Source organism: Halichoerus grypus, chromosome 13 (assembly GCF_964656455.1).
Source record: "Halichoerus grypus chromosome 13, mHalGry1.hap1.1, whole genome shotgun sequence".
NCBI classification, from domain to species: Eukaryota; Metazoa; Chordata; class Mammalia; order Carnivora; family Phocidae; genus Halichoerus; species Halichoerus grypus.
In genome coordinates, this window is record NC_135724.1 from 14084300 (window position 1) to 14109762 (window position 25463).

General features: G+C 37.0%; 2 protein-coding genes across 20 annotated transcripts in view; one reads left to right on the forward strand and one right to left on the reverse strand.

Annotated features, from left to right (window-relative positions):
* RELCH (RAB11 binding and LisH domain, coiled-coil and HEAT repeat containing) overlaps window positions 1-22626 on the reverse strand; it is a 118629-nt gene extending 96003 nt beyond the window's left edge. For all 9 annotated transcript variants that reach the window (XM_036109034.2, XM_036109036.2, XM_036109035.2 and 6 more), the window contains exon 1: window positions 21861-22626. In XM_036109034.2, coding sequence (XP_035964927.1) covers window positions 21861-22389 — 529 coding nt within the window. In that variant the 5' untranslated portion in view covers window positions 22390-22626. The remainder of the gene's footprint in view (window positions 1-21860) is intronic.
* A 236-nt stretch (window positions 22627-22862) lies between these two features.
* PIGN (phosphatidylinositol glycan anchor biosynthesis class N) overlaps window positions 22863-25463 on the forward strand; it is a 105935-nt gene continuing 103334 nt past the window's right edge. For 4 of the 11 annotated variants that reach the window (XM_078060211.1, XM_078060220.1, XM_078060221.1 and 1 more), the window contains exons 1-3: window positions 22863-23018; window positions 23211-23289; window positions 25183-25332. The gene's annotated coding sequence lies outside the window, so the exon portion shown is untranslated. The remainder of the gene's footprint in view (window positions 23019-23210; window positions 23290-25182; window positions 25333-25463) is intronic. The other 7 variants (XM_078060213.1, XM_078060216.1, XM_078060214.1 and 4 more) reach the window with 4 other exon arrangements.

The window sequence follows — 25463 nt, forward strand, 5'->3', positions numbered from 1 at the left end:
ATAACATCCAAAAGAAGAAAATACTTAAGGAAGACACTCCAAGCTTATAGATGAGAATATCCATGTTAGGACAGCAGAAATCCACACCACACAGATTCAATGGAAACCCTGCAATCCCAATTAAAAAAAAAAAAAAAACTCTGCTGACTTTTTCCCACTTCTTGGCAAATATTGAGAAACTATCCTAAACCATGGATATGAAAAAGTCTCAGAAAAGTCGATCTTTTTTTTTTTTTAAGTTCATTTATTTAAGTAATCTCTACATCTGACGTGGGGCTGGAACTCATGACCCCCAGATCAAGAGCTGCATGCTCTTCCAACTGAGCCAGCCAGGAGCCCCAATGCCAAAGTAATCTTGGAAAAGAATAAGGATAGAAGAATCATACTTCTTGATTTTAGACTTACAGCATTTTTCAACAAATGGTATTGGGATAAGCAGATAGCCACATGCCAAAGAAGGCAAGTGGACCATTATTGTACACCACAAGTGAAAACTAATTAAAAATGGATCACAGACCTAAATATAACAGTGAAAACTATAAAACTTTTAGTAGGAAATGTGGAAGCAAATCTTTGTGGCCTTGGCTTAGGGCAATGATTTCTTAGATATAACACAAAAGCATAAGCAATGTGGTAGGCAGAAAAATCCTAATCCCTGATTACCTGTGAATATGTTATCTTACATATAGATGGAATTAAGATTGCTAATCAGCTGATCTTAAAATAAAGAGATTATCTTGGATTATTCAGGTTGGGCCAATTTAATAGCAAAGGTCTTTAAAAGTGGAAAAGGGCCCAAACCAAGGAATATAGGCAGCCTCTAGAAGCTATTTTAAAGGCTTCCCCTAGAACCTCCAGAAAAAACACAGGCCTGCCAACACCTTAATTTCAGCCCATTTAGCCTATTACAAGACCCATTTTGGATTTTTGAACTACAGAACTGCGAGATAATAAATAATAAAAATAATAAATTTGTGTTGTTCTAAGATGCCACATTTGTTTTTTATAGCAGCCATAGGAAACTAATACAAGTGATAAACAAATGAACTGATAAACTAGATTTCATCAAAATGAAAAACCTCTGCTTTAATGGATAAAGAAGAGGTGAGATATATATGTGTATATATATATATATATACACACACACACATATATATGATATACACATATCATATATATATCATATACATACATATATGTACAATGGAATATTATTCAATCATAAAGAATGAAATCTTGCCATTTACAACAACATGGATAGATCTAGAGAGTATAATGTTAAGTGAAATAAGGCAGTCAGAGAAAGACAAATACCATATGATTTCACTCATACGTGGAATTTAAGAAATGAACTGAACAAATGAACAAAGAAAAAAAAAAAAGAAGAGACAAATCAAAAAACACTCTTCATTACAGACAACAAACAGACAGTTACCAGAGGGGAGGGAGGTGGTGGGATGCATGAAATAGGTGAAAGGGATTAAGAGTACACATTTTGTTGAGCAGTGAGTAATATATGGAACTGTTGAATCACTATATTGTATGGCTAAAACTAATATAACGCTGTATGTTAACTATACTGGAATTTAAAAAAAAAATCACCATTTAGAAAGTGAAAACACAACCCACAGAATGTGAGAAAATATTTGAAAATCAAGCATCTGATAAAGGACTTATATCTACAAATATAAAGCACTCTTATAACTTAATAAAAAAAAAAGAGCATAACTTCAAAATGGCAAAAGATTTAAAAAGACATTTTTCCAAAGAAGATACACGAATGCCTAGTGAGTACACCGAAGAATGCTCAACATCATTAGTCATTAGGGAAATGAAAACCAAACCACAATGAGTTACCATTTCAAACCCACTAGATGGCTATAATCAAAAAGACAGATACTAACAAGTGTTTCAGAGGATGTGGAGAAAGCAGAACCCATATACTTTGCTGGCTGGAATGTAAAATGGCTCGACTGCTTAGGAAAAGTTTGGCAGTTCCTCAACAAATTAAACATAGAATTCCCATATAGTATATACTCTACTATATACTATATACCCAAGAGAATTGGAAACCTATATTCATACAAAAACTTGTTCATGAATGTTCATTAACAACATTATTCACAATGGCAACAAAACAAAACAACATTATTCACAATGTCCATCAACTGATGAATAAGTAAATAAAATGTGGTATAACCATATAATGGAGTATTATTCACACATGCAACAACATATATAAACCCTGAAAACATCCTAAGTGAAAGAAGCCAGACACATATGGTCATATATTATATGATTTCACTTATATGAAATGTCTGGAATAGGCAAATCCATAAAACACAAAATATATTAGTGGTTTGCCAGGCACTGTTGATAGAGAAGAATGAGCAGTGACTACTAATGGGTACAGGATTTCTTTTAGGGATGATGAAAATGTTCTGGAATACAGAATAATGATGATTGCACAATTTTATAAATACACTAAAACTGAATTGTATACTTTAAAATGGTGAATTTGGGGTATATGAATTATGCCTACTTTAATAAAAAGACAAAAAATATTCAAGTGTTGGCCAAGATGCAAAGAAACTGGAACCCTCATATATTGCTGGTGGGAATGTAAAATGGTACAGCTACTTTGGAAAACAGTTGGTAATTCTTCAGAAAGCTGTTAAACATTTGAGTTACCTTACGACCCAAACAATTCCTCTTCCATCCCAAACAAATGAAAACGTATGTCCACACAAAATCTTGTACATGATCATTTATAGCAGCATTATATACAATGACAAAAAAGTAGAAACAACAAAATGCCTATTAACTGATGAATGGAGAAATAAAATGTAGTATATACATCCATACAACTGAAAGTTATTATCCAATAAAAAGGACTGAAATACTGATACATGTTACAACATGATGAAGCTTGAATATACCCTAAGTGAAAGAAGCCAGTCACAAAAGAACCACATATTACATGTAAGGAATGTACAAAATTGGCAAATCTATAGCGGCAGAAAGTAGATTAAGTAATTTCCTAGGGCTGGAGGGTGAGGATGAACAGGATGTGTGATAATGGGTGAGAAATTTCTTTTTGGGGTGATGGATAGGATCTAAAATTAGAATAGGTGATAGTTGCACAACTCTATAAATATGCTAAAAACAATTGAATCATATACTCCAAATGGGTGAATTTTAAGATACTTAAATTATGTCTAAATAAAACTATTAATTTAAAAAAGGTATAACAGCTTTGGAGTGCAATGAGAAAAAATGTAATTCAAATTCTGTATTCAACAAAAATATCCTTCCAAAATGAAGGCAAGATAAACTTAATCAGTTCCCTAAATATTTTTCACAAAGGTCCTTGTGCCTCAAGATGCTCCTAAGAAGAGTTTTAAAAAAAGAAAGAAAAAAATATAGTTGTGTGTGTGTGTGTGTGATATCTCAGGTTTTATAGTGCACATCAGTATAACAAAGATCCATAGAAGTCCTGAGGTAAAGCAAAATAAGATAGCATTTCCCAGAATCATTTGTCCACCACATTCCTTTTTTGAGTAATACCTATTTATTATCACAAGGAAATAATGTTACTCAGAACACATTGTGAAAAATGTTAAACTGCTTTCCCTATTTTTCTGTAATTTAAAAATATCCCTCTCTCACTCCCCCCTGCTTGTGTTCCTTCTCTCTGTCAAATAAATAAATAAAATCTTTAAAAAAAATAAATAAATAAAAATATTCATTTAAGGGAAATAATGCATTAGAACAGGGGTTGGCCGGCTAAGACCTGAGCCAAATGTGGCCTGAGACCCGTTTTTATATGATCCCCAAGCCAAGGGTGGCTTTAATATTTTTTAAAGGGTTGTTATCACTTATTCAGTCACTAAACATTTACAGAGCACCTAATCTGTACCAGGTACTGTTGTATATTCAGGGTACACAGCAGTGAAAAAACAGATAAATAGTATGCCAAAAGATACTATGCAGAAAAGCAAAACAGTAGAAAAGGGAAAATTAATTTATACGAAAACATCTCAACTCTTATTAGATCTCTGTGATGTAGCTGTCTTTTCGTTACTATTTTTTAAACAGAAATGTCTTGTCTCTCAGATCCCACTTCACCATCAGTGGCTCCCAGATTCAATGACGCTGTGGAAGGCTCCAATCAGAAAATATTTTAAACTGAGCACTAAAGAATAAATGTCCACCAAGTCAACTAATGAGGGAAAGAAAAAACAAGTATATGGAATTTTCAAAGTGCAGGACTAGTTTGGTGTAAGCAGTAAGGTTTCAATGTACAGAAGCTACAAGGTGGTCAGGCAGGCTAGGAGGTAAAGGACCAGCAGGGACATTTTGTAATAGTGTACAGGAATGAACCACGCTGTAAAATAAACGAGTAACATCAATTTTACAAAGGAATCTACTTCTATATTAAATTTTACACATGCAGAACTGGTTACAGTTGAACACTCAGCTTTTCAAGGAAGGTGGTTCCTCCTTAGTAAATACTAGCTCAGCTTTCTACTCTTTCTGAGATAGTACACAGCTAACTGCCTAGCATTCTTACTCAGAAGACACTGTAGGATTTTGCAAGTGTTGGGGTCATTATTATAAAAAAAATATATTGCTGTTTTACTATATAGGAAACAAAAGAAATAGAGACTCAAATATTCAAATTAGGGAAAGACTTATTGAACTGCACTTAATACTTGAAAATACTTCAATACTTTTTGTCAGGCACCATCTTAAGTGCAGGGCATACTGTGTCATCAAGACTGACAAGGTCCCTGTTCTTAGAGAACATTCTACAGCGGGGAAGAGAACAGTAAGTAAAAAAAAGAAAAAAAGAAAATTAATTAATTAATTCAGATGATCAAAATGGTATAAAGAAAATAAAAGAAGACAAGGCCAGAGTAGTAGGTAGTTGCAGGTTGGGGTGTAATATTGGTGCACTCAGAGAAAGCCCTTCTGAAGAGGTGAGAATAGGTGAAAGAGTTTCAGGCAGACCTGAGTCAGGAAAAACAGAGGCTAGTGTAAACAATCAGAAAACCACCATAGTTTGAATTCTATTTCAAGTACAAAGGGAAACAACAAAGCACACAATTTTTAATCATTTAACCAATTTTTAATCAAAATCATTCTGGCTTATATATGCCTATATGCTATAAGTAAAGTGGTTTGTAGAGAGACCAATTAAGCTAGAGAGTATTATGCTAAGTGAAATAAGTCAGCCTGAGAAAGACAAATACCCTATGATTTCACTCATATGTGGAATTTAAGAAACAAAACAAACGAGCAAAGGGAAAAAAGACAAAGTGAGGGAGAGGCAAACCAAGAAACAGACTTTCAACTCTAGAGAACAAACTGAGGGTTACTAGATGGGAGGTGGGTGGGTGGGGGGATGGGTCAAACATGCGACTGGGATTAAAGAGGGTACTTGTCCTGAGGAGCACTGGGAGTTGTTTGGAAGTGATGAATCACTATACTGTACACCTGAAACTAATATTATACTGTATAACTGGAATTTAAATAAAAACTTGAATTATAAAAAAGAGGTTATTATAGTCACGTGGGTAAGAGACAATCAGATTTAAACTAGAATAGTGGCAGTAGAAATGTGAGTAGTGGTCAGATTGAGGTTATGCTTTTAATGTAGAACTACATGTCCTGCTAATATCATGGATGTGGGTTTAAGTAAAAGAGAGAAAACAAAATTATTCCTAAAGACTTCATTTACTGGATTTGTAATATGAGATACAAAAGGTGAATAGAACTTCAGAGGTTCTGTGTTTTAAGTGCACTGTGGTGATGGGTAGAATAATCCTTAGCTTACACCAGATTTTTAAGTGTCCCTAAAAAGAAAGCACTATGTAAACATTCTCACTTAGGTGAAGGAATTAAAGTGGATACTTATTAAGGGTGACCTAACTAGCTAATGCAAAAAAAGGACAAATTAGAAGCTAGGTCAAGTTTGTTATTAAAATACTACTTTACAAAGTACCTAACTATTTATATATTGATCTAAGGAAATAGATTATCTCTGTTCAGAAAGCAGAATCAGGACAAATGAATGCAAATTATAGAAACATAGATTTGGACCTCACATAGGGCTCCCCCATCTTCCTTTTTTTGGGTAAGTTTATTTATTTATTTAACTAATCTCTATACCGAACATGGGGCTCGAACTCATGACCCTGAGATCAAGAGTCGCATACTCCTACAATTAAGCCAGCCAGGTGCCCCCCCCATCTTCTTTTAAAACAATTAGTACATGCCAATAACTGAAATGATTGACTTCAAATAGAGCTATGTCATTATCAATGTACCTTATCTTTAAATTCCTGTTAAGGTAAACTAAGTGAAATTCTATATATAGCACTCTTCTTAGAACACTGTGTTTCTATTCAAGGAAGCATTTAATTTCCTTGCAATTTAATTATACCTGATAAATAATAATTTGCTATTAACTTAAATTTTAAGACAGCATAAGCAAAAATGACAAAAAAACAAATATTACAGTATCCCTCGTTATCGCATAATTTCTTTTAAGCTTAAGCCAAGAAATACCAAATAACAATAGTAACCACAGAAGTATCAAAAGTTCATGTTAAAGGGGCTGGCTCAGTCAGTAGAGTATGTGACTTTTGATCTTGGGGTTCTGAGTTTGACCCCACATTGGGTGGAGAGATTACTTAAAAAAAAAAGTTCACACTAAAAATGGGCTGAACTCAGGAACACTACTCAGCAATTTAAAAAAACACTACTGGGATGCCTGGGTGGCTCGGTTGGGTGTCTGCCTTCGGCTCAGGTCATGATCCCAAGGTCCTGGGATCGAGTCCCACATTGCGCTCCTTGCTCAGCGGGGAGCCTGCTTCTCCCTCCCCCTGCCACTCCCACAGCTTGTGCTCTCTCTCTCTCTGATAAATAAATAAAATCTTAAAAAAAAACCAACAACACTACTGATATGTACAACAACATCAGTGAATCTCAACGCTGAATGAAAAAAGCTTTATACAAGAGTACACACTGTATAAGTTCATTTAAGTGGTGTTTTAGGAGGCAATAGTAATTTATAGCAGAAAAAAATCATAATAGTGGTTCTTGGAATGGGGGGCTAACTGGGAAGGAGCATGAGGGAACTTCTCGGGGGGGATATGTATTGACAGGAGTTTGGGTTATCACAGGTGCATTCATTTGTCGAAACTCATCAAATGGTACACTTAAAACTTACATATCTTATTGTCTTTAAATTTTACCTCAAAAGAAAAAAGACTCTAAATATTGAGCTCTTGGGTAATGACATGCATACTAAAGATTTTAAAAGAAAGTATATTGATATCTGCAGCTTAATTTGAAATGCATAAAAAAATAGGATGGAGTTCTGGATGAACAAAGGGTTGAAGAAATATCTAGATATAAGCCAAAGCAAGCAGAGTAGAATGTGAACTGTGTAATCTAGTGGTGGGTATATGGGTATTAAAATTCTCTCAACTTTTCTTTAAGTTTGAAATTTTCAAAATATGGGAAAAAATAAAACTTGTTAAATTAAACATTGATAGGATCCACTGACTCCTAGATTTTAATAATTAAAGCTGTAATACTGGAAAATAGCTATTATTATTGTCTTAAATGACAAAAAAAATTTTAAATGTTTTCCCTCTACTGTTTAAAATTGAAGCTTATATGGTGAGAATTTGCCAGATCATTAAGGCTATTGATACATATTGCTTAAACTGCTTTCCAAAATAAGTAAATATAACAATCTAAGTTCCATCAGCAGTTTATAATGCCAATGCTTGGTATTATTTTTAATCTCACCAATTTAATGTAAAACTGTATCTTGCTTAATTATGCATCTCTGATTCCTGGTGAACTTGAACACTCTTTGAAAAATAAGTGTGTGTGTGAATTTTCTATTCACATTCTTTGACCATGGAACTAACATCTAGATTTTCCTGATATATTAGTTTATCTGGCCATTATTGCCCTAACCAGAAACTCAACTTAAGAACTACATCTTCTACTCTTAGTCACATGTCTTAGCTCCTCATTCTGATGTCTACAACGTGTGTATTAAAACATGTACACCCAGTAGGACCAACTTCTTTTTTTTTTTTTTTTAAGATTTTATTTATTTATTTGAGAGCGAGCGAGAGAGAGAATGAGAGAGAGAACACCAGAGGGGGTAGGGTCAGAGGGAGAAGCAGACTCCCCGCTGAGCAGGGAGCCCGATGTGGGACTCGATCCCGGGACTCCAGGATCATGACCTGAGCCGAAGGCAGTCGCTTAACCAACTGAGCCACCCAGGCGCCCCAGGACCAACTTTTATCAACCAATATTCTGGTATTGTGACATCAGTCCTCACAGTCTTATTCCTGATTTCATGAAATGTTAAGGATGATGTTGGTTGTTGATTTCAGATAAATATTTTTTATTATGTTAAGTATTCACCTACTGTTAGTTTTCTATGTTTTTTTCTTTCTCTTCCTCTTCATATGTTTAATCATATATATAGGCCTAGATTAGAGCTGGTTAATCACCATACATTATTCCTCCATTATACTGTTATTATTTCTCTGAAAGTTTCAAAGAACTCATCTGTACAATGGGAGAGTCCTTGGGGAAAGCAAACACACACACAGTTTAATTTTTAACTTGGTATTATTATGGCTGTTGGAAAATATTTTGGCCCAAGCCAAGATATTTTCCAAAAAAGAAGATTTGACACCTTTCTAAATAATAACTATGACGTCACAAAAGTAAAAATCTCCTAATTCATTAAAATTTATGCTATATCAGAAAAAAAAATACTAATAAAGACAGTAATTTCAATTTTGACTGAACTAACCTATAACAGGTTTTGTAAATACAATGTACTTTGGATTTTCAGACTAATAACAGGTAATACTATAGCCCCAAGAGAAATATGCTTCTGTAGATCCAGCCACAATTCTTTTCAGGGTAAGTGCCTTTCTAAATACTCTAAAAGAGAGAGGTTTGAAAAATTTAACTCCTTTTATTTGGAAAGAATCTACCATATTCTAATATGAAGTATACCACAAAGCATATCTTCAAATTCTAGGATTGTGTAACTTCTTAATAATTCATTTTATAACTCAAGAAGCTGAATGGCCTGGAAGTTTCATCAGAGCTGGCAAACTGGTAAAACCTGTATGTAGGTTTTAACTGAAGTCTGAGAACTAAATCCATTATATGCAGTGTGACTTTAAAGCATGCAAGATTAGTTTTATAAATCACATACAAAAGTCTCACTTATATTTACATTTAATATTTTAGCACTGATGCAGGATGTACTTTTACAATAGTTCAAAAAATTAGTTTCAGATTCTTGAAAAGGTATTTTTTATGGAAATTATATAGTACTTTAAAATCTAAATGTAATTGAATAGCTGCTGACTGGTAAAGAGTACTGGTTAATTCAATTAAACATTTATTGATCAACTACTGTGTACGAGGTTACTGACATGAAGGTAAAGTATTAAAGGATAATTTTAAAGATGTGGATATAGAAGTCCACGTAGATGTGTTTTGTATGCTTATTAAATGTTTCTGTAAACACACACAATGAGTTACTAATAGTAATTGACTCAGATGAGTAGAATTAAAATCTTTACTACATACTTTTCTTTGTACCATTTGAGTTTTGTTTGTATTTTGGCATTTTACCCCCAAAGACATTTAATACTTTTTATAATATAAGCATTTAACAATTAAAAAGTCATGAAAGTACCCAATTCATACTGAAAGGACAGGGAGTAAAGTATTACCAAACAATTAGCTTTATATTTCAATTCTTTCAGTAAAGGTGGTTTACTGAACCATGCCTAAATAAATCTATGTCACAGTACATAACAAAGGAATGTATATTATAGAAATTCAATAAATAGAAAGATAATAAATTTCCCTTAAAAGTAATTATATTTAGGGGCGCCTGGGTGTCTAAGATGGTTAAGCATCTGCCTTCGGCTCAGGTCATGATCCCAGGGTCCTGGGATCGAGCCCCACATCGGGCTCCTTGCTTGGCGGGAAGCCTGCTTCTCCCTCTCCTTCTACTGCTTCCCCTGCTTGTGCTCTCTCGCTCTCTCTGTCAAATAAATAAATAAAATCTTAAAAAAAAAAAAAGTAATTATATTTAAACCTGAGATTGTATATAAACATTTTAATATGTTATCAACTTAAATTAATTATGGATCTTAGAGATCTATCAAGGGCAAAACTTACATTTATAGTTTTTGATCTCAATTTTTCTCCAATGCTGGGGCTCATTTCACTGACCCATATGTTGAAAATATTTGAGAGCTAGAAGGAATCTTAGAGATAGTCCAATCCCCTCATTTTTACAGATAAGAATACATAGCTATGTATTCATTCAGTATTTACTAACCCTCAGTGGGGAATATAAAATTCAGGAGGATTTGGTCCTTGCCTTAAATAAGCTTATAAACCACTGAAATTAAGTCATGTACACAGATAACAATGATACAATCAGATCATTGTATGTTAAAAGGTTTAAATAAATTGTGAGTAAGCCAGGAGTAGAAATCCAGTCTGTCAGCTTGCAGTCTGCTGTCTTTTCCTCTTTGTCAGAAGATTCCACAATGAACTAGACCTTCCAAGTCAAAAGACTGAAAATTAGTAAGAGACTTAAATGCTGAAATTTTATAACAAACTATTTACTTAACTTAAAATTTCTATAGCACTGGATGATTTTACCATATGAACAGCTGTTAGGTGAAGAGAAGAATTATTAATAATTATCAATAATTATTATTATATTTTTAACATGTTTGGAGCACTTATTCTGTGCCAGACACTTTCCATGGATAACCTTATTTAACCTCATTACAACCCCCTGCAAGAGGAGTCATTGGCACCTGCTTTTTTTGAAAGATTTATTTATTTGAGATAGAGAGAGAGAGTGCGCACCTGTGTGGGCACACGGGGCACGCGGGTGGTGTGAGTGGTTGGGAATCCTCAAGCAGACTCCCTGCTGAGCACAGAGCCCAATTCAGGGCTTGATCCCAAGAACCTAAGATCATGACTGGAGCAGAAATCAAGAGTCCTACGCTCAACTGACTGAGCCACCCAGGCGCCCTGCCATCTGCTTTTTACAGGAGAAGAAACAGAGTATGCAGAGTGCTGTAATTAGAAAGTGGCAGAGTAGAAATGTAAAGTTGAGCTCTCTGATTTCGAGGCCTGAGCTCTAAACCCTTAGTTTCCTTAATAATACCTAAGAGCATGTAGGTTCAGATCTCCTAGTTCCAGGTAAGTTGGGCTTAACACTGTGAATGGCTTCAGAAAGATCAAACTTAACTCAGCTTTGCTCAGGCAGAGTTGAGGGAATAGGCTATAGAGGAAAAGGCTAATTTTCACAAGGAATATTCTAAACTCACATATTTACAGGAAACTACTACCTACTACAGATCATTTCTTTAACACAGCTTCAACATTTATTCAAAGCTTTTTCCCAGGCACAATGTTAGGCACTGTGTATTAGGAAAAAAAAAAAAAAAGTGTTCATTAGAAAGACATGTAAATTCACAAGTCTCTATATAATTTCCATAAGTGGAACAGATTGAAAAAACGCCACAAGTTAGAGGATTCAGAGCTCACTATGGGCTGGAGAATCTTCAGGGAGAGGAAGGAACATAAACTGGACCTTCCTTTAAGGATACACAAGATCTGGAAAAAAGAGAAGGACAACAGGGAATAAATAAGCATTCTCAGAGAAGGAAAAGGGTGCTGAGTCACAAAAATATAAAACATGTCCAAGCGACACTGAGTAAACAATGTAAGTATAATAAAAGTCTTATATATGGACAACATGGTTGAAAAGGCAGGAAGAAGCAACATTTTAGGAAGAACTTTATTATAAATATCCATGATAAAATAATTATTTATTTATTTATTTATTTAAGATTTTATTTATTTTTCGACAGAGAGAGAGAGAGACGGCGAGAGAGGGAACACAAGCAGGGGGAGTGGGAGAGAGAGAAGCAGGTTTCCCGCTGAGCAGGGAGCCCGATGTGGGACTCGATCCCAGGACCCTGGGATCATGACCTGAGCTGAAGGCAGACGCTTAACGACTGAGCCACCCAGGCGCCCATGATAAAATATATTTTTTTTAAAGATTTTATTTATTTATTTGACAGAAAGAGACACAGCGAGAGAGGGAACACAAGCAGGGGGAGTGGGAGAGGGAGAAGCAGGCTTCCCACAGAGCAGGGAGCCCGATGTGGGGCTCCATCCCAGGAACCTGGGATCACGACCTGAGCCGAAGGCAGACGATTAACGACTGAGCCACCCAGGCACCCCTCCATGATAAAATATTTTATGGTCACTTTTATCATACCACACAAAAAATGAGAAAAAATTAAAATTTCTAAACAGGTTTATAAATTCTTTTTTTCTGTATGTAATATATGATTTTGCTAATAAGAGTTGGAAAAAGTTGCTTTAGGGCAGGCGGAAGCAATTTTAAAAAGGTTTTAGCTGGAATGACAAGAATAAATAGCTTTTAAAATGAAGTAAGAACAAGGATGGAAGAAGAGATTAAAAGCACATGAACCTGTTATAAGATTAAAACTGATGGTCCAGATGTGAACTAAAGGCCTTAACTAAGGCAGCACACAAGCACAGAACTGATAGAGGGTCAGAAATAAGAGAAAATATGATGACACTACTTTGAGTGAGCAATCTCATCTACCTACAACAGGACCAACTGGTTGCAAAAACAAATGAACATCATTTCTGATTGCTGGGAATTTTTGAAATACTGGGTGGGAAAATGTGGAAGAAAGCTACACCCATGATTGCAACTGTGTTCTCTTCCTCCTTGAGGTTTTAGTTAGTCACGCTCCATGACTATACCAGAAACTTAGAGGTAACCATGCAGCAAAACTTCAAGACTGAAAAAGAAGTACGGACAAATTCAGCCTTGTAAGATTATTTCATTCAGAAGAACAATTAGTGACTATATTTGGCTCTAATTTGAGGCTCAGTTGATCCTAGTCTATGGCCCAGATATCCTACAACCACATGTAGGACATGCATCCTGATTTAGATTAAGTGCTATGTAACATGGACATCTTGATGAAATTAAGTGATGCTTTAGGTGGATTATTCACCTCTCAGTGTGGTGCTGCAGTCTGTCACTTTGACTGTTTTTTAAATGGTTAGTTTTAGACTACCTGACCTGCCTTCTGCATTAAGGAGAGTGACCGATCATACACTAAAATGACCTAAGAATTCTTGCTGAGCTATTTTAAAGTTAACATAAAACAGTAGTTGTGGTGTAATGGAAAGAATGCAGACTTTGAAGTTAGTGATCTGGGCTGGAACCTTAGTCCTGCCACTAAAGACATGATTTGTGGTAAAATATAAAAGGGCATACAAAGAAAGGTAAGCCCCTGTGCCTACCTCCCAATCAGCAATCCTCCTCTGTGGCACCAATCATTGTTTAGACTCTTCTGTATGTATCCTTTTAAATTATGCTAGGCATATGCAAATTTCTCCCTTTTTGTACATAAATGGAAATATATACATACTGGCTGCATCCTAAATTATTCAATTTATAATATAACTTGGTGATCATTCCACATCAGCACATACCGACTATTCTGTTTTAATTAACCAATCCTTTGCTGTTGGATATTTAGGTTGTTTTCAATCCTTTTTCTTTAAAGATTTCTCATTTATTTATTTAAAAGGGAGAGAGAAAACGCAAGTGAGCAGGGGGAGGGGCAGAGGGAGAGGGAGAGAAGCAGACTTCCTGCTGAGCAGAAAGCCCAACTTGGCGCTTGATCCCAGAACCCTGAGATCATAACCTGAGTCAAAATCAAGAGTGGAGGGTGACTGGGTGGCTTAGTCGTTAAGCGTCTGCCTTCGGCTCAGGCCATGATCCCAGGGTCCTGGGATCGAGCCTCACATCGGGCTCCCTGCTCAGCGGGAAGCCTGCTTCTCCCTCTCCCACTCCCCCTGCTTGTGTTCCCTCTCTAGCTGTGTCTCTCTCTGTCAAACAAATAAATAAAATCTAAAAAAAAAAAAAAATCAAGGGGTGCCTGGGTGCCTCAGTCGTTAAGCGTCTGCCTTCGGCTTAGGTCATGATCCCAGGGTCCTGGGATCGAGCCCCACGTCGGACTCCCTGCTCAGCGGGAAGCCTGCTTCTCCCTCTCCCACTCCACCTGCTTGTATTCCCTCTCTTGCTGTCTCTCTCTCTGTCAAATGGATGAATAACTTAAAAAAAAAAAATTTAAAAAATAAAAAAAAAATCAAGAGTGGAATGCTTAACCGACTGAGCTACCCAGGTGCCCTTAGGTTGTTTTCAATCTTTAATACCTTTACTTACAAATGATATTTTAAGAATCTTGGCTCAATTGTTTTAATGCAAACGAGCATGTATGTCTATAATAAATTACAGAAATGGAACAGGAGATTAAAGAAAATGTATTTTTAAAATGTGATTGATATCACCAAATTACTCTCAAGAGTGTGACACCATGCATGGGTACACATTTTACACCTTTGTGTCACACATCTATTTTTATCAAAACTATACTCGGAAGACAATATTGCTTATAAAAAATTTGTTAGGAAGAGTCCAGTGAGACCACAGATTCAAAAATTACCTACTGATACAGGCTATCTTTTTGATATGGACATCGTATTCAAAGGTTGAGGAGACAAATATCAGTATTCTTACTATTATGACTTATTAAAGGGCACAAAATGCAAATATTCATCATTAAGAACAATGATAAAATGGACTAGAGATTTTGGTGATACATTCATAACTCATCATTCCACCTTACATTCTTGGGTTAACTCTCCTTACTCTCACACATCTCCCTCTGACAGAAAAAAAAGTTTCGATTCTTACCATGATTGTAAATTTTAATAGTTCTTCAATAGTTCTTTAATAAAGAACTACTATTGACTAGAAAAATTAGAAACTTTAAGGCTGTTGCTAGGTCCTTTTCAAATTCTACTTCCATACACAGAATATTTACAGGACACCCCATACAATGCAATAAGAAGCTATTGCCTGGATGGCTCAGTAGGTTAAGTGTCAGACTCTTGATTTTGGCCCAGGTCATGATCTCAGGGTCCCAAGACTGAGACCCCCTGGGGTTCTACGCTGGGTGTGGAGCCAGCTTAAGATTCTCTCTCTCTTCCTCTCCCTCTGCCCCTTCCCTGCTGCTTGCACACGCCCTCGTGCTAGCTCTCTAATAAATAAATAAATAAATAAAAATTTCTTTATTAATCCTTATATTTGTAAGATATATAGTTTGCAAGCAAAAAATGATTTTTTACAGTTAATTTTTACAAATTTAATTAATACATGATATTCAATACAAGGTATCAAAAGAGGTAGACAAATTCCAGACACATATGAAGAAATAACTTACTATTCAAAGTAAAATAAAACTAAAGCAAATCCCCCCAAATCAAAGGGGCACTGTGTTCAAAATATGAACAAACAGCAAAACACTATTTACTTAAATACTAACAAATATATTTTTAGTATAAATAATTTAGAAACCATAATTTATCACAGTATTTATAGGTCAAAGCCAGTAAAAACAATAGGCTATTAACATATAAGACCTTCCCAACTGATATTTGTTTTGTTTTTTTTGGTTTTAGATTTATTTATTTATTTTATAAAGAGACAGAAAGAGCCAAGGCAGGGAGGGGCAGAGGGAGAGGGAGAAACTTTAGCAGACCCCATGCTCAGCACGGAGCTCCACGCAGTGCTCCATCTCACAACCCTGAGATCAGGACCCTGAGATCACGACCTAAGTCCGACACTTAATTGACTGTGCCACCCAGGCACCCCTCAACTGATATTTGTAATTTAAATATAAAACTGTGTTTTTAGACCAAGATAAATGTTTTTCATCATAAGACCATGGGGGGAGAGGGGCATAGTTAAAAGCCATAAAAAAATTAACCAAATTAACCAAACTTAGTTTTTAACCTAAAAATACTAAACAAAATGAAAATTACACAAATTCTAAAGTTTTTTCAACGAAGTTTTTTAAAAAAAAACAAGCATACATTCTGAAGACCACTAACTTTCCTTTTGACAAATAGAAAGCATAATTTTAATTTTTGACAGATATAGGTCTGTTTTCCCTGATTAATAGCCCTATCTTGCTTCCTCTCAGCCAAAATACCACAATGGCTTGAAACATCACACTGCATTTTTCCAAGTACCCAAATGGAATCACTTTATTTAGTGGAGAGCCAGATAATGGCAAGCACATTACCAGATGTTTTAAATATGGCAAAATATAAAATAAATATTATCTTTTCTTTACCCTCACTTCCTTTTCCTTTTCCTCACTCACAATAAAGAGTCTAAATAGGGCCAGATAATAAAGTTACTATTTATTAGAAAATTTAACTTTCTCCACAAGGGCCATTTCATTATCATAATCAACAATAATTTTTCTATATCTGAATGCTTACCCTACTATCTGTATCACAGAAGACTATTCTATAGTTCTTCAATGTGTTGGTCTTGTCTCTTCACCAAGAACATAAACTCAAGGACCTGCATTAAACATCTTTTGGATTCCTACAATCCTGATTACACAACTTAATATATTGATCAACATAAAATATTGAATACCAACTATATTCAAGTCACTATGCTAGCCAGTGACAATATCTGATTAAATTTTTATCAGAATTAATAATAATCTTGAAACTACTAAACAGATATAGGCAAGAAAAATGACAGTTATGCAACAGATAAATTTGGGGATGTATAGGGTCCAGACAATAGTAGAAAGTCTCATTCAGCTAAAAGCAGTGAACCCAAAAATTTCAGAAATATTTTATTGATATTTTCTCTCTCAGAAGCCAGAGGAAGCACTAAACCCAATTTCAACCTAACAAGGGAGGAACAACTCTGTAAAGTGGAAGAGATGGGAATGCTGGAAGATTGTAAATCTTGACATTGGTGATAGTCTTAGCATTGGTGATACTGAAAAAAGAACACTGAGTACAATAAGATATGTACTCTTTGTGAGTTCTGAGAAAAGACAGGTAGGATCATGAAACAGAAAATTTTAAAAAGAAGGAAAGTGACTCATGAAGGTTGTAGGCTCACAAGTGAAATTATCACATTCATTCATAAATGACTGCCTCTTGACAAGCTACCTTATAAAAACTTGAAGACATGGTAAATACAGAATAAAAGAAATCCATCACTGAAAGGCATTAAGTTACTTGTCTTTCCCATTTGATCACCTACTGTCTGTACTATAAGAAAAAATTGGGCTCATCTATGAAACTACTTAAGACTTAAGTGGAACCAGCATTACTCTGGCAAAGATAGCACAATCTGTTAATCAATGACATTGCCACAATTTTTATCTTGCAATCTAACTGAAAAGCAAAACAATTACTAAATGGAAGTTTATTCTGGCCCAATTGGCAAAAATACAGAGAAAAAAAAAATGTATATATATAGTGTGTATGTCTAAAAGATATAATTAGTTCACCAAGTAGATCTAGGAGAAATCTTGCAACGATGCTACAATTTATCGAACACTGAAACGCCCTTAGAGCATTTGCTAGAAGTAAATTTTCTAGTTAATAGAAATCTTTGGGGCACCGGGTGGCTCAGTCGGTTGATGGACCAACTCTTGATTTCGGCTTACATCTTGATCTCGAACCCCACCTTCAGGCTCCCTGCTGAACTCAGCGAGGAGTCTGCTTGAGATTCTCTCTCTCCCTCTGCCTCCCCTCCCGCATCCCGCTCGCACATGCTCTCTCTAAATAAACCTAAATAAAATCTTAAAAAAAAAATTCTTTTACTGAAAATATCAAGCTTATAAAGCTGTAATTCTTTTACCATTTGCATGTTTTATAAATATGGATTACTCTTCCAGTCAAGAAAAAAAGGTTAAATACAGTATGAAGACTTCTTAAAGTATTTTAATAGCACTACCATACTATTTACCTAGGTCAACAAACTTATAGGTAAATAATTCAGTAAATCTTGCAAAATTAAATTGTTTTTAGACATCAATGAAAGAGAGAAACTACTTTTCATTACATATTTATTATTTTGAAGTATTAAGAATTTTCAGATCAGACACCTATCAATCAAAATATATACAAAAAGAAATAAAAATAACTTAATGTTTAGATAATCCATACTACCAATCTTTATACTGTTTATTTAACCATGAAGCTCTTATTATTATAAAATCATAACCCAATTAGCAACAATCAACACGCTAGACTTGAATTAAAAAGCAGGTTGTAGCTCAATCCTAGAGAAACACTTATCCTCTGAATTCCTAAAATATAATTTGTGCAATCAGGAGCTTAGTCAAAATCTTTAAAACATGGTAATAATAAGCACAGTTTTACAGACTTATTTTAACATTTATCTATTTTCTAACTGGATTAAGACATTCACAGGCACTGATATTTTGAAATATACAATGCATTTGTATTTAAGCTGTACTAAAGTTTGTGCTATAAATGTGTGCACATTTAAAGAAAGAATATTTAAGAAATATTTCTTCTTTTTATAACTTTAATTAAAATACAGTCTTGCCATCACAAACCTAAAGGTAAAAGCTAAAACCCTAAGACTTCTAGAATATATAGAAGAAAATTTCTGCAACCTTAAGATTGGCAAATACTTCTTATATAGGACACAAAGAACACGAATCATTAAAGAAAAAAACTGATTAACTGAACTTGAAGAAATGTAGAAAATAATACAGCAAACCATACTGGGAAAAACATTTGCAAAACACTATAAAGGACTTGGTTCCAGAATATATAAAACAGAATTTTAAAAATTGCTTAAAGACATTAACAGCCATTTCATGAAAGAAGATACACTAGTGGCAAAAAGCTCAGGAGAAGTTGTTCAGCATCACTAGTCCTCAGGAAAATGAAAATTAAAACCACAATGAGATACCCCCAATCTCTCATAGGATGAGTTAAATAAAAAGCCCCAAAATACCAAGTGTTTAGGGGATGTGGAAGTCTCATACACTGATGATGGGAATTTTAAATGGTACAACCACTGTGGAAAACAGTTTGACAGTTTCTTATAAACTTAAGTATATAGTAACTATATGATCCAGCAATTATATTCCTGGGTATTACCCAAATGAAATGAAAACATATGTCCATGCAAAAAGAAGCCACACAGAAAAGAATATATGCTCCATGATTCTATTTATATGAAATTTTAGAATAGGCAAAACTTATGTATAGAAGTGGTTCTTTTTTTTTTTTTTTAAAGATTTTATTTATTTATTTGACAGAAAGAGACACAGCGAGAGAGGGAACACAAGCAGGGGGAGTGGGGGAGGGAGAAGCAGGCTTCCTGTTCAGCAGGGAGCCCGACGCGGGGCTCGATCCCAGGACCCTGGGATCATGACCCAAGACGAAGTCAGACACTTAACGACTGAGCCACCCAGGCGCCCCTAGAAGTGGTTCTTAACCTAGACAATGGTGGAGATATTTTTGGTTGTCACAACTTGAGAGATGGGGTAGGAATGTTTGCTACCAGCAGCTAGTGGATAGAGAGGCCACAGATGCTGTTAAACATTCTAGAATGGACTGGACAGTACCACAACAAAGAATTATCAGGCCCAAAATTTTGATAGTGCCCAGGATGCAAAAATCTGTTGTATAGTGATCAGTGGAGGTCTAAAGGTGGGGCTGGGGATATAATGCAAAGAAAAATGAAATTCTGGGGACAATAAAAATGTTCTATATTTTAACTGCAGTAGTGATTAGTTCTTCAAAACTCATCAAAACTGTACATGTTAAAATAGGTGCCTTTTATGTATGCAATCTTACATCAAAGTTGATGGTAAAAATTATAGTGCCTGACAATATAAAGCTATATAAAATAGTTTAATCGAATGTTTGCTTTTTAAAATATATGCATGGAAAAGACAGGTTAGGCAAATATCATCGGTGAGATTACAGATAACTTACTTTTTTTCCTCTTTTGCTCATTTCCTTTGTATTAACTTGAAAATGCTACTTAGAGTCTAAATTATAAATATAAATATCTTTTTTAAAAAGATTTATTTATTTGAGAGAGAGAGAGAGAATGCACACACACGTGTGCAGGGGAGCGGGGGAGAGAGAGAGGGAGAGAGAATCCTAAGCAGACTCCCCGCTGAGCAGGTAGCCCTATGCAGGGCTGGATCTCACCACCAGCAATCACCCCCCCCCACCGCAGCCTAAACCGAGAGTCTGATGCCCAATCGACCCACCCAGGCGCCCCATAACTATTTCTATATACAAAAACTTTTAATGAGAAATTTTCAGTATGAACAGTGATATCAAACTGTAATAAGGTGGTGAAGAAATTCTTTCAAATAGAATAAAGTCATGAAGTAAGGAATAACCTATTTCATTATATTAATATGGGAGAAAAACATAGCAGATGCAATTAAATTATGTTCAACAACTGGCCAGGGTCTGTACAAAGTGTGAGGAATACGAAGATGTACCTCAAGAAGTGACTATCTAATGGAGAAAAATGATATTGTCAACAAATCAAATACAAAACAATTAGCGACTATAGTTTACACATGAAAGCACAATGAAACAAGCAACTAAGGGAAGAAAGAAAGAAAAAAGAAAGAAAGAAAGAAGCAACTAATTAAACATGGGGAGTGTGGGAAGCATTGACAAAGGTGACATTTAGGCTGTCCAGCAATGAGAAAATCTCTTCCTGAAAAGATGATTATCCTACATACTGAGTAAGAAAGTTATACCTACCGAGAAAATTCCGTATCAAAGAGGAAATCTGCCTAGGATTTACCTGGATAGAAAACGTACTCTTTGCACTTGCACTACATCTAGATTTGGCAATAGAAGTCTCTGACACCATTCAAAAGTACAAAGACAAAATAATCAATTAGACTACAATTGAAAAATTGTACATTTAACATTTGTTAGTAAATTCCAGTTGGGCTCATCTGATATACTAAAACCTCTCGTACTATTCGTAAGGGAAAATCCAAGATGCCTCCCAAAAGAGGATACGGGAATCCAGAACACATCCTTGATAGTATGTTTTCAAGCCAAAAGAAACACTTATAAATATATGATGGATGGGGTAAACGATTACTCTATACTGCTAAGAATGATTGTAACACGGTAAAAAAGTAAATTCCTAACTTATGTAGAGAAAAAAAGCCTGTGAGATAGTGGGATCACAAGATAGACTACAGGCAAAACTTGTCCACCCTACTCCTTAGATTTTGTCATTTTGGAAACTTCTTGCAATTAAGGCATCGGAATGGAATTAAATTGACTTTACTTAAACACAACACATTTTGGTCAGCAGAAAACCGAATTTTTGAGTGAGAAAGTCATTCCAAAGAAAAAGGACTTTAGGGGATCTGACTGTGCGGAGAGAACATTTCCTATTCTTTTCTCCCTCTTGACTTTGAGTCAAGAAATTACTGCAAGCAATTTAAGAAACACTATTTCCTGGTAGAGGCGATCCAGGAGATCGGGGGAAAAAGAAAAACGATTAAGCGATAAGCCAGTTTGCAAGGAGCCTTCTACAGTCAGCGAACTGGAAACTGGATATTTTTTAGATACCGAAGCCAATAGAGGAACCAGGAGCAAGTCGAAGGCCAGCTGAAGGTTGTAGGCACACACAGAACAGTCGCTGCCAGATCCTTTTGCTTCCACCGCAAAAGACTCACCCCCCCAACTCTCTGTCTCTCTCAAATGTTTCTAATACTCACTCCCTGCCCAGAAATACCCCCTCCCCGACAATCCCAACCACCCTGCGGGAGTGACAGGCTGCGTTCACTTACTGAGCTGTCCCCCGCCAGACGTCGTACTCGGTTCCCGACCTCCTGCGCCTCCAACGCCAGCTGCTCCAGGGATCCCCGGCGCCCCCATCCCCGGCGGGGTCCCACTCTGCCTTTCGAAGTTGCCTGGATTGGAGAAGTAGTCGCGCAGCCGAGGCAGTTCGCGGCCGCTCTCTAACAGCTCGGTGTGCAGCTCCAGGGCGGTCAGCAAGTATTGATCGCGCAACAGCTGAGCCGCGATCGCATCAATTGACAATCGGGCAGGGGTCTCCCCACAGCCCCCCAATGCCACCGCAGCCGCCGACGCCTCCCCAGGGAGCCCTGGCCGCGCACTGCTCCCTAAGGCCACGGGATCTTGGGGCGATAGCGAGTCCGCAGAGCCAGGATCTAGGCCGCCCCCGGAACCCAGTCGAAGTCCTGCCCGCCGCTCCTCAGTCGCCGCTACTTCGTCGTCGTCCTCGTCCGAATCGCTGAGGAATGGATTCACACCGCCGCCACCACTGCCACTACCTCCAGGCGCCATCGCCGCCATCTTATCCTGTCAGGACTGTGGGCGCCTCCCTGACTAGCTCTGACACGCCGCAGCCTGGATTCCCCCTAAGCCTCAGCGGGCACTGCGCACCTCCAGAACCCTGGCCTGGTCACGTCTCACCTCCCCACCCAGAGACCGGGAGTAGGCTCGGAGGCAGAAGGTCCGGATGCAACAGCACCCGCTACCTCAGCCACTGCTGCACCAGCAGCGGGGCTTTGCAGGCGTCTTCCTGGTCTCAGTCTCGCGAGAAAGCGTGCGAGTCCTGCCCCTCTCTCCGCCCCAGCCCCGCCCCAGCCCCGCCCGTTCTCAACACCAGAGAGCGAATATTGAAAGCCCCGCTCCCCGCTCAAAGGAAAAACCCCGCCCCCACTCCTGTTTGATTGGCCGGAGGAGGAGGGAGGGGCTGGAGTTACAGAGGACTGGCTCTAGAATTATCGCGAGAGCAGTCACCCGGCAGGTAGGTTTCGGGGGCGTTCCGCAGTTGAGAGGCAGTTATGACGGTGGCTCAGGAACGTTCTCTTGGCTCTCCTTTCAGGGGTCAGAGGGGAGCTCTGCCGGAGAGCTGCAGCCTGCCTTTGCGCTGAGGAGGCCTCATTCCCGAGATAACGCCTGACCCGGAAAAGCCCCAGGTAAAGCCCGGGGACCAGAGCGCAGAGGTGCGGTGGCACCAAAACTGGCCTCACGCCCGCGGGCGCGCTGCTTCCTTAGCACTTTTCACTTTTTCTTGTTGTTTGCTGCCAGTTGGTGATACTGTCTTCGCACGTGTAGCAGGTGCCCAGGGCACTAGTTAGAATTTGACTTCCTTTCTCTTCCCTTCCCAGCCAAGTGCCTGCTCGCTCCGGAGGCCTGGCCACAACACCGTCTGCTTGAACTTCTGGAAGACCGCCTTCTAGCCACCGAGTTAGTGCTATAATAGGGCGGGGTGTGCTGGGGTGTGGGAGGTGGAGGAAGGAACCAGACAGAACTCTTGAGTTTGGGATGTCGTTGGATTTGTGGCTAGATACCCTGAATGAGCACTTAGGATTTAAAACACAGTCTGCACAGCAGGGACCCTTCAGAATATCAAATGCAGCCCCATCAGTAGAGAGAGAATGCAAACTTAAGCCTAGAAACGTTCAACGACTTGGTCAAGTCAACTCCATTAATAAGTATTCAAAGGAACTTTAAAATCAGTTTTCTTAGGTGCAAAGCCATTCTTCTCCCACTAGCCTTCCAGTCTTTCTGACTTGGCCATTTAGGCTGGAATCAAGATATTGACTGTGGAACATATTTATTTTAAAGCTTGGATGCTTTGCACAGTTTTAATTTCCTTTATCAAATGTTAGCACATAGAGTAAGTATACTAAATTTGGAAGTTCCACCTTTATCTTTTTTGTCATTCCTTGATTACAGTCCAAGGTGGTAAAGAGGATGTTAGTTTCTAGTCAACAAACAGTATTGGAATGCTATTTCTAAGACCTATTTTCTTCACACATAAATTGCTGCTTTTGCAAGGTTTTAAATTTCCTTTCTTTCTCTGTAGCTCCCTGTAAACACCAAAATAAATAGGTAGCAGTAATTTTGTTATCAGGTGAGTTACATGTTACACTGAAGTAGTAAAGTATCTCCTTTAGCTCTGTGGAAAAATAAAAATAGATCATTCTTATATAACCATAGGTCAGGTTATTGGCTTACACGTAAAAGTACGCCAATAGTTAAGTGTAGGCTTTAATTTCAGTTTGCCCAGGCTCAGGAAACTAAAATTTTCATTTGAATGAGGCTTTGGGTTTTTTCCTTTGTTTTTGCTGGAAAGTTTTTTTTTACAATGTAGTACTAAGAATTCAAAATATTTTTTTATAGAATATTAGCTCCTAATGTTCGAATTCTAAATATTTTTCTGTGATGTATATATATTGAAGAAAAACATGAAAAAAAAATCCCCGATCTTAGGAAAATAGTATCAAAATAGCCAATGCTGTATCTGTTACTATTTATTAGCAAAAAGGATTGCTGATACTTACTGTAGTTTAGTTTGCCAGAGAGATTGAAAATGGAATCAATTTCTGGAATGGAGAAATGGGAGGGATTAGTGAATGGCATGGAAAGGGCATGATTGGAAATGGGTTATTTATATACAATATTTCCATCTCTGTAATGGAATTTTTAGAAATCTCCTGCAGTTAGGGTCCCTGAAGATTGTCCTTGTCTGGTAGAAGTGCCTAGAGTTCATATTCCAATTCTACCAATTATTTGCAGTAACACCTTAAGTTATTTAACTTCTCTTAGTCTCACTTAACATTTATCTGTCAAGGGGATTAATGAAAGTACGCAGAGTTAGGAATGTGCTTGTCACAATGCCTGGTACCTAGTACATCATAAATGTTGTTATCATAGTCAGTTATAGGTAGTGCAATATTAGTATATATTGAAAGTATTTGAGATGTTTTTAAAAATAAAACAAGACAAATATCAACTATCCAACAGCTAAAGCTGGAAAAAGCAATTAAGTCAGTAGGGTACAAAGGGAGTATCTTTAATTTAGGGTCTGATTTCTAAAATGTAAGTTGAAAATAGATTTAGGGGCGCCTGGGTGGCTCAGTCGGTTAAGCGTCTGCCTTCGGCTCAGGTCATGATCCCAGGGTCCTGGGATCGAGCCCCGCATCGGGCTCCCTGCTCTGCGGGAAGCCTGCTTCTCCCTCTCCCACTCCCCCTGCTTGTGTTCCCTCTCTCGCTGTCTCTCTCTCTCTGTCAAATAAATAAATAAAATCTTTAAAAAAAAAAAAAAGAAAATAGATTTAAAATATGTTTTCTCAGAGAGTTGTAAGAAGCTGGACGTAGAAGTGCTTCCATGATTGACTTCCTATATAAATCTTTAGTTTCCTGATTCTACTTCGTATCCTGTAATCATGGACTTATTTATATGACCTTCCAAGCCCATGACAAATCAACTGGCCAATTTTCTCAGTAAGTACTTTTCTTTTCCACGGTACATTGAGGTTTACTTATCAATAAAAGTGCTTAAGAAGTAGCACATACTAGAATATTAATAATTGCTAATCTCTACTTATAGTAATTATTAATATGGTCGGGAAATT